We start from the raw sequence: 10,379 nt of genomic DNA on the forward strand, positions 1-10,379 counted from the left end.
TTTTTACTTCAATGAATCCCCACTCTTCACTCTCTGTCCTATGTACAGCCGCCCGCTCTGCTGAACAAACTAAAGATCGGATAGGGGCTTCCTCCCTTCGATTTTTCATGAGGAAAGCGAGCGGTTGTATGCAGGCTGCTTTGCTCCTAGTAAAATTGAAACAAAGAACTTAAACTATTGATCGATACTTCTGTGAATACTTGTAAACGTTATCACGTTATCATGTTTCACCAAGCTAAGGAATACTAATCTTGCACTGAATTAAGGACGTTAACACGAAAACTCCTATAGACCTTTTTTTGAAACTTTTACTGCCATCAGCTAATGTGTAGTTCATCGACATCGAAAAAGTTTGAAAAGTTTTAGGCATTTGTAGAAAATTGTAAATCGTTATTATTTAGGGCCTGTTTACAAGGAGAGAGGGTTACCTTAGCAAGCGCGTTACCTTAGCGCTCACACATTTCCTCTTTTTTTCATCGTCGTGTTTACAAGGCAGCTAAGGTTACCCGGGTAAGCGGGTTACCCTACCTGCGCGCTAGGGTTACCCTGGCAGGCGGGTTAATTTTTTCTCTCGTAAACACTCCAGGTAGGGTTAACCCGCCTACCCGGGTTAACTTTCTAATTTTTTTTCCAAACTCTTTGAGTGTAACCACGCATTAAGTTGTCCCGGGTTGTAGGGTTACCCTACCTGTGAAATTTTGCTTGTAAACCTGGGCTATCTTTTGCCCTCCAGCTAGGGTTAACCCGCTTGCTAGGGTATAATCCTCCCTCCTTGTAAACAGGCCTTTATTGACTGCACGAGCTCATAGTTTTTTAATTAACAGAGAACTGAAAAAAAATTGTAATTTAAACAGCTTTGCAACATTACGACAATTTTGTTTGCCGACCTTTCTGTTAATTTTAATAGAGTGTAAAAAAACGAAAGCGTAACAAAGCAAATCCTTGATGATGTTTTCCTTTTCCTGGGTACATTTTCTTATTATAAGATTGCAGGATATCTAAATTTGCATAATTTCCCCAATCGTACTGTCTTAAGAAATATTAAAAAGAGGGAAATGAAATTGAAAAAGATATACATAAAAACTGAATTTTGTGCATGCCCCTGTTTCACATTTGGTCTCAGTTCCATAAGGTGCTGGTCATGGAAACATGTAACACACATTTCTTATTGAAGAGCAAATGTTTGCTCAGATTTAAGTGCAAGGCTTAACAGTTCTGACATAACGCTTTTATGAACGCTGTTACAAAGAATCAAATGTCGGCAAAAAAGTAGTTTTCGAAAAAAATCCAAATAATGACCAAATGTTCAGCTGTCATGATGATTGGCACCTTGCAGTCAAATGCGTGTGTGCAAGGCAAATGCATGAAGACGCTTTACAAAAAGGTGCCCACTTAAAAACAAAGTTCAGTTTAACAAGCGTTCAGTTCCTCAAGTCAAACAAGGAGCACCATTAACACACTCTCGAGGATCATGAGTTTTAAAGTGATATTTAGACTCGCACTTCTTTATTTCCTTCTTCTCGAGTGGGTTATTGGTCATTCATGGATGAGTTGTCCCAGGTAAAAATGCTGTTATCAAATCATTTTTTAACATAGCTGAGAGGAGGTTTGCAGTTTTTTTTGTAACGTGGCTCATAGGCTTATCATTTAAGGTGTGGCGGCGCTTGAGCTACATTTTGAAAGCCGGCTTCGTGGTCGTTTTCGCTAACAGTCCACACAAATCTATTAAATGAAATAACACGAAGAAATTGTATTCCACTATCATCTCAGTTAACAATGGCTTTTGTCTTCTTCAATGGTTTAGTCTTCAGTTAGAACTGGTAAAAAGGTGGGTTTCTGGGCGTTTATGGGGCTACAATTTTGTATGAGATTTTCTTTTCTCAAAGAATTTAGAACATACAGCCCGAAAGAATTTTAAACCCAAACAGTAAGGATTGCATAGGAAGTTCCTTAAGCCTTTTTTTTTTTGTTTTGTTTTGTTGTTTTTTTTTTGCAAATTGGTAAACATTGTCCCACAAAACTAGCGTCAAGTAAAGAAAAGTAGCTGTAACCACTATGTTGAATTTTACGGAACTACACCCAAGGAAACAAGAAAATTTATCGTAAACTTTGCTTTTTGTGGTCATGCTGACGTCATAAAATTTTTACAAAAAATACTCGTTTTTTTGCTTTTAGCACTGAGGCACAGATTGCTTAGGCGTTCGTCTTCAGCATGCGTGTTCTCAAAAAATAAACTATGGTGAGCCACCTTGACTTAAGAACGGGGCTTTGGCGATTTTTCATGATGACATTTAGTCAGATCATTTTACCAACCATCATCATTGTTTCAGACCTTTTGACACTTATCCCGACAAAGCTGGCGACACAACTGGACCGTGCGAAAAATGGTACAAAGGTGCTGATTATTTTATTTATAGCTGTTATTTTGTCCATCGTTAAATTTTCATTTTGATTTTGATTTTTCATTTCGATTTTGATTTTTCGTTTTAATTTTGAAAATACAAAAATTCTACTTTTTCGACCCTAAAGGTGCTGTGACCGACGTAAAAGCAGGAGATCGTCTCAAGGTTCGTACTTCGTTGCATGTGTATTATTCTCGTCTTTCATCAAGTAAAAGCATTATACTAAGGTGGCTCAAAACAGTTTCCAGCGCTTAGGTTTTGATTGCTCGTTATAACCACTCTTTATCACTTGATGCTACAATCATGGCATCAAAAAACTGCCCAATCATCGGTGAACACGTTGTTATCATTTTGGTGACACAATAGGTTACCATAGCAATAGTATGACCTGCTAAAATCACCCTTAATTACAGCTTTAGGGGCTTATAATTCAAATTTTTGATATGCTTGATAAGACGCAACTTTTGACAAACCACATGAACTTTTCAAATGTTGGCTCTGAACCGTATGTATAGAATTGTTTTAAACTTTGCTAAAAGTTTTGTCTTATCATGCTTATCAAAATTTGATAATATAAAAAGAACTCCACCGAGCCGTTTTTGAGTTATAAGCCCCTAAAGCTGCAATTAAGGGTGTTTTAGCAGGTCATACTGTTGCTATGATAACCTACTCTGTCACGAAAATGATAAAAAGGTGTTCAACAATGATTGGGCAAATGTTGACACCATGATTGTAGATTAAAGATTAAAGATTAAAGATCAAGTGATAAAGCGTGGTTACAAGCGACCCTTCAAAATCTAAGAACTGGAAACTTTTTTGAGCCACCTTAATTTATCCGGCGATGTTGTTCTGTTGCATGAAGTGAAAGGGAATGAGCAGTACTTCAATGTAGTTCTAACTTTCGCGAATTTCGATGAAACCTGTGCGTTTACCATAAAAAAGAACGCTTGTAGGCCACATTGATGAGAGCCTTATTGGTGAACGATGAAATGAAATGAAGTGTGTAGTTCGTATATAGTACTGGCACTGTTATAGAGGGTGGTCCAGATTGTCATTTCCCGGAAAACACTTCATTGTATGATCAATCAATACAAAGAAAATCTTTGGTTGTAATGTCATGAGTTGCTATTTTAAGGTTGGGTGGACTTCTAACAATCACGGAGGCGGATATGTCAGGCTCGCCTTGGTACCTGAGAGTAAGAAGGACGATCGCCAAGCTTACCTGAAAAATGTGCTGAAAGTAGTGTGTTATGGACACGACCAGAGACCAGGCATGTTCCGGTTTGGTGACTGTAAGCATCCATGCAATGCAAGACCCGGATGTCAATATCAGTCAGGCAAGTCTTGAGCTTTATTGTGTTAACAGTTACAGTGGAAGCCCTCTTAACCGGCTCTGAAATAAGCGGACAGCTCTACTTACGACAGCTTCACCGTTTGAACTCCCACGCAGGTTCTGTATCTACTCGTTGTCTTTAGCGGATATTTCCATAAGCGGCCGCGGAAACTTTAAGGGATTAAAATTGAGACTTTTCCGGTTTTTGTTTTTTTCTAAGCTCCCGTTAGCGGACACATGAAAGGAATTGGGCTTGACTACTAAAAATACTAATTTAGCGTTTATAAATTGAATCACTGCATTTTGTGGCAGTGAGATTGTTTATGTTAACATTGGTTGTAATTATTATTGGTTCTCATTAAGGGCAAGCCTAGTACTGTTGCCTACAGTTTTCATGCCGTACGCATTAGGTCATCCCCTCTTTTTTTTTTTTCGTTTATTGTCAACTGCGTTTTCTGATTTTGGGTCGGTCGGTCGGAAAAGGAAAAAACAAAAACAAAAACAAAATTGGAAAAGGGGTCTGGAGCTAGGAGGCCCGGTACCTCAGCATAATATCCGTGGAGCCTGGAAACAACAAGGTGTGGCTACAAAGTCAACATTGCGGTAATGGTGGAGGGAAAAAGTCGACGTCGTTGTTAAAATCAAACGAGAACAGGGAAAAAATTGTTTGAAATAATGTGTCATTGCCTTCATTGCCTTCTGTGTAACTTTTGTTTTTTGAAAACGCGAAAATCTGGGTCGGTCGGACGACGCTAAACAGAGAAAAAAATGGGATGGCCTTATCGCGCAATTGCATAATACATTAAAAAAAAATCATTTTGCATCCCAATGTTTATTGTTAGTTTGGCATGCTACCGTAAGCGGCCATGTGCTTGCGAACCATTCTCGTAAGCGTTCAGCTCCAATGACGGACACCAGTCGCGTTCTAAGGGTAACCTCTTACGAGAGCGTCCAGTGTAGTGAAAGTATGTGAAGACTTTAAGATAATTGCTTTTGATCACAGTCCAGTCAATGTTGAAAATAATGCTGTCCTCCGGATTAATTTTTGTTTCCGTACTGTAGCTTTACGTTTATCTACGCATTTTTTGTCTCCAACAGATAAACTTGATGATGAACGCTATGACACAACAATCACCATTCCATTCAACCTTGCTGATGGCATGTACATCCTTCAGTACAAAGCTGCTCTGGGCGTCGAAGCCAAGAACTACTACAACTGCGCCAAGTTGAGGGTCACAGGAGGGAACCCCAGCATGGGCTGTACCACCAATACTGCTCCACCTGTTGGATCGTGCAGAATGGGTCCGCCAGACGTTGGTCTCCCCGTGTCGACACTCACCAAAGATGCTAAACTGGGAGACTTTTGCTTCCATCCAAATGACATCGGTGACATTGATGACCGCATAAGGGAAGTGCCAATCAACGTCGAGTGTGATCCAAGAATCACGTGCCAGGTGTCTGTTTCTCCTGATGTTTGCAAGCACGAACTCGGCATGGACAAAATTACCGTAAGTGACTTCATTTTTTCTTCTCCAAAATGACATTTCCTGACATGCCCATAATCCCGAGTCATATAATCTGATTCATTAAATATATAGGCCCTTTGCATAACCTTGTCCTTGGCGGAGTTGTACGACTGTTAAGTTTGAGACCATCGGATGTTTACATGGTTAAATTTGAAGGACTTGTTTGTTGATGATGTCAACCTTACCATCCAGCAACATTTTTCGTGTGTAGATATCACCCTGATCTCAAAATTGGAAATGTATCTATAATTATGGCTGGCTCTGTCCATTCCTATAATCCATTTCCTTCCATTTTCTTGTCACTGACGAGGCCACTAGACAAGGTTAAGCAAACTACGTGCCAAAGTTAGCCAATTGACTCTTCTGTTTGTAAAACTTACTTTCTCAGGATCCTTGGGATCCTAAACAGCCAGATTGTGGCGTGGTTACTCCGCCGCCACCACCCACTTGCAATGATGGTGTCCAGAACCAAGGAGAACACAGCATTGATTGTGGTGGTCCAAACTGCAAAGCTTGCGAGGAGGTCGCCGATACAGGCTACGAGGAGTAAGTACCTTGTGTTACCTAGTAAAGAATGAGCTTTTAGAATGCCACTAAATACAATAATTTGCTTTAATGAACAGCGTCCGTTATTAGACATAATTTAATAGCAGATTGTTACGTACGGGAATGTAATTTAGGTCTTTTCCTGTGCATGTACAATATAGCATGAAGCAACTACATAGTTATGTATGGAAATTGACTCTCGCCATCTGTAGAATGCTATCTATTAGTCCAGCGAGGATTAACAACACTATTAGGTAACCATTTTGACGCAAAATTGCACTACCATTGGCTGGAGAGAAGCACCGTGGGAGAGGAGAAAGCGGTATGCGGCAAGTCAGGTCAGAAATTGAACTAGCACTGTTCGATTTTTCGATCCCGACATTGCCTCGTGTTTTTACTTGGGCTGCACTGAGACCTAAAATCGTTTTAAGTCGTCTGAAGCCTTTGATTGATTTTTAACGTCGTGTGGCCAGCAAGTATCAGTTAAACATTTTAATGATGATGTTTTGCTTAAATCATTTCAAGGTACATCCGACACATTATCGACCAGGAATGGTGCTCAGGATACACAATCACCATCCTCGCCAAGATCAGCAGGTTCATGAATGGCAACTGGCAGGTGACGATCTTCTACGATTATCCGCTGGAAATTGTATCTCACTGGAATGCTGTGCTCGTCTCCCATAACAAATTTAGTAAGTAATTTGCTGTTGTTCAAGCCTCTGTTTGATTATTACTATTGCCCGTTCCTGGCGTTACTGGACGGTACGAAAAGCGGCGAGAGAGAAAACAGGTGTTATAAAGCTCACAAACTTGTATAGAATCAAGTACTTTGGTACGTGATCACCGATTGTTTATCATTTTGCAGTTACCGCGTTAGTCTTGTGATTCTTGAGCCCGACTGCCCACTCGAGAGTCTTTTGATTTTAAGTTGTTCATCTTTTAATTAGTTTGTCAAGAGTACTCGATGGTCATGTTTGGGTTTGTCTACTGGCTTTGGTTCTGAACCTCCCACAAAGATCCTGTTTAAGTTTTTAGTTGACTAAGCTTTAGCTTCTATTGATTGTAAACTTTATAGTTCCCTTCTGAAAGTCGCGTGAAAGTGTTTGTGTTTATATTGTTAAACAGAGTTCAATCCTCTAAGGTCATTTCGTCCCGTGTAGCCCACACATAGCTACCGATATGGCCTTTAAGTGCGTGTGCACTCGCTTGTCAAGTAGTAGAACTCTAGTAGCAGAAGTAGAAGTAAAAGCAGCTCAAATAAAAACCCCGCAGAGACCAGAGTCTTCGGACCTCTTGCTTATGCAACTAAGGAGAATTCTAACTCAGGGAAAGGGACAGCTAACTGATGGCTGGAACCGGACATTATTAATAAGTGGACCGCTTTATTAAGATGCCCTTACAACTCGTTCCAAGTCTGGAGGTATCCGTTTATATGCCGAAGTAGAGAGAGGCCTTGCAGGTTTGAAATGGGATCCCCTCCCGATTGAGATTGATTTGGTCGACGTAACTAAGAACGTAACAACAGTTAGATCTGATACGCCCCATAACTATTAAGCAATACTTTAAGTATCTTCAATGATGACCAGGGTTATGGGGGGTAGGGTTAGGGTCAGGGTTTAGGATTAGGGTTTGGGTAAGAAAAATTTATTCTACACAGGATTACACCCAAGAGAGGGAAAATGCTGAATCGGGCTTAGCTTGGTATTGAATTTAACAGTTATATACCACTGACCAGGTAATATTTACCCTAACTCTAACCCTGACTCTGATCCTTGGTTTTCAAAGAGAGACAGCTCTGCATGATAGAGAAGTATTTTAAAATGAAATGGACAAGAAATACGTTCAAGAGACATCGAGAAAATTGTATAAACGATGACTTACTGTCCTGTCAATAGCACTACTGAAAAACACATTTTATTTTACAGAAACCATTTACTCCTTCCAGGGCTTCGCGTGGAACCGGTATCTACAGAAAGGAGATTTCATAGAGTTTTCTTTTGAAGGACATTTCATCGAAGCTAAATCAACACCAAAGACACTTCTGCTGGAGTGCTTCCAGTGCCAGTCCTCTCCCGTCAACAGGATTGTGTCTTCATCGACGCCTGGTGGTTGTGAGGTAAGCTGGGGCACTGGAAAAAGACATATTGAAATATTTTCAGTTGAAATTATCAGGAACCACTGTCTGGATGTGAAATAAATGCATGCAAACTCGACTGTCATGTTAACATTAGATTCCTACAGAATTCTTGATTTCCATTTGCTTGTCACACGCACGTACATGCACGTCAATACATTATCTACGAAGTGGAGAAAAAGATCAACTGCTAAATTAAAAGATTCAAATTTTCGAATAAAGGTATTTTCCTTTGATGCAAAAAATTTTGTCACTGGTAAAAAAAAAATGTTTAAGATCACGTTTTACGTGCAAGCGTAAAGTTTTGAATCATAATCATAATCTGCAATAAACAGAAATGAAAGTTACATAATTAAATAGTTAAAAATTGAAAAAAAGACTGAATCACAACATGAAATCGCATTGTCTTATAACTCGCTTTTATCCGCAGACTCTGAAGTGCCCTCCTGGTTTGAAGTGTGTGGAAAATCGAGAATTTCCGTGCAGGAAAGCTCCTTGCCGCATCAAAGCCCAGTGCATTCCTTTCTCTTCAAACGTCTAATTGAAGGTATGATTACGTAGTCGCAGGCTGGCTGTACTCAATTATCTTCTTTCACACACTACGCAGTACAATCTACGCCGCGAGTTCTTGTTATGTACATAATCTCAATGATGACTACCTTAGTCGTACTTAATTTCGCGGTGGTGGCTGGGTAATATCACGCAACGTTTAATTAATTTCGCGATTTGAAAGAGACAAAATGGAAAAAAGAGCATCAAATTTCGCGAAAATGCGTCAACCAGGGTTTTATTTTCATAAATTTTACAGAGGTGATAAATCATCAACCGTACTGAAGTAATTCAAACAGGAACTTTCAGATAAGTTACAAACGCATACACTTAATCGGTGGTGCGAGAGATTTAGTAGATTTTAAATCTAAAAGTTTCATCCGGAAACTCAAAAGGTTTCTCTGAAGAAATCTGTTTTTTCCGCTGACAAGATCTGCCTCAGTAACACCAGCTTTCTCCCATGCACCCTTTGGCAATCTCCCTTAGTGATGACTACAAGGAATCGGTTAACAGTTATTTAATGATTGTGCTTAAGACATTCTGAATATGTAGAGGAAGTAGGTAATGGGCTCCTGGAGTAAAAAAGTGGTTCAAAGGAGCTCGAGATAACTGTTGAAGCCGCAGAAAGAAACTTAGCTTTAATGGATGCCATTTTTGTGTCGATTATCATTTTTTGCAACTGTTTGATTTTGTAAATTGATCATGATCGTGCTGTTAAATTTCGCGAGTGTAAAATTCGCGAGAAGTCGATTTTCTGTCAATTCGCGAAAAAAAAAAAACGAAAATGAGTACAAACGAGGACGTCCCAACGTAGAAAGACGCATAAACATGTTCCATCCTTCATACATTTACCCGTATTTTATTCTCCTCACCATTCTGGAATTAATCAGTTGTGGGAGTCAGTTTGAGAAGGCCGTCGCCACGGGAAAGGAGAAGGGTACATTTGATGGCTGACATTCTGGAGGACAGCACTCTGATAATCAGGCGTTCTTTTTACTTCCAAGAAAGAAAAGAACAACTAATCGCAGGTTACTTAGGTACTTTAACACTTACGCCTGAAGAGAAAATCCTTTGGCAGTTGATAGACAAGGCCCGTTGTTATTTTCGAGCTTCATCCACAATAGAGAATATAAATTCTTGCTTGTTATTCCATTACTGATATAACCCTTTTTTTTCGGACAGGAAACCCTCAGACGGAAGGATGTGATTTGATTAACAATTGATGAAATGATGTTAAACAAACACAATAAAAATACAATAATGTGGAATGCTGTACGTTACTGACTATAATAAGCCACGTTCGATGTATCAATATTTTAACATGGCTCCGAGGCTTTCAGGACAAACTTCCACATTTGGTGGTGTTTTCTCTGTATCCAAGTCTGTTTTGGTCGTAATTTCAAATCGGCCTCGCGCTTCGCCTTCGTCCGATTTTGTTTTACTCGCGCGATTACTTCCTGAATGGTACTCTACTCTGTCCAATTACTAGAGCAAGCGGAAATTTGGACCGCATCTTATCGCTCTACAAAGCTAGGAAGCGTTTTTCTCGGCGCGCTTTTTATTTTTTTATTTTTTTTATTTTTTCGCGCGCTGTTTTCCGCGCTGCGCCCCAACTAACTGAACGCCTGGAAGAGGCTAATATCCTTGTCTCATGTTGCGATTGAGATACATTGCGAGCTGGCTGGATTTTCTGCGCTACAACCACATTGTCCGCGAACTTGAGCAGGATATTCACACAATGCCATTACCTTCCAAAAAATTTAGTTAAAACACGATATCACGATATTTCTCTTGTTGAAAGTTCAATACGAATTCAGAACAGCAACAACAACAACAACACTCATAGCTGGACAGACTAATCTGTGGGAATCTGAATTCACAGCAAC

At 39.7% G+C, this 10,379-nt stretch overlaps 1 protein-coding gene across 1 annotated transcript; it reads left to right on the top strand.

Annotated features, from left to right (window-relative positions):
* Positions 1 to 5,015: 5,015 nt before the first annotated feature.
* Positions 5,016 to 9,761, top strand: LOC149098492 (uncharacterized). The gene is made up of 6 exons (XM_089277161.1): positions 5,016 to 5,243; positions 5,650 to 5,807; positions 6,333 to 6,502; positions 7,736 to 7,926; positions 8,375 to 8,491; positions 9,676 to 9,761. Exons 1-5 carry the CDS (start codon positions 5,034 to 5,036, stop codon positions 8,483 to 8,485), a joined length of 840 nt encoding a protein of 279 aa, XP_089133287.1. The 5' UTR covers positions 5,016 to 5,033; the 3' UTR covers positions 8,486 to 8,491; positions 9,676 to 9,761.
* Positions 9,762 to 10,379: the final 618 nt, after the last annotated feature.

The sequence above is a fragment of the Orbicella faveolata genome, unplaced genomic scaffold, assembly GCF_042242905.1.
Source record: "Orbicella faveolata isolate gen_17 unplaced genomic scaffold, um_ofav_v1 contig_46, whole genome shotgun sequence".
Classification (NCBI taxonomy): Eukaryota; Metazoa; Cnidaria; class Anthozoa; order Scleractinia; family Merulinidae; genus Orbicella; species Orbicella faveolata.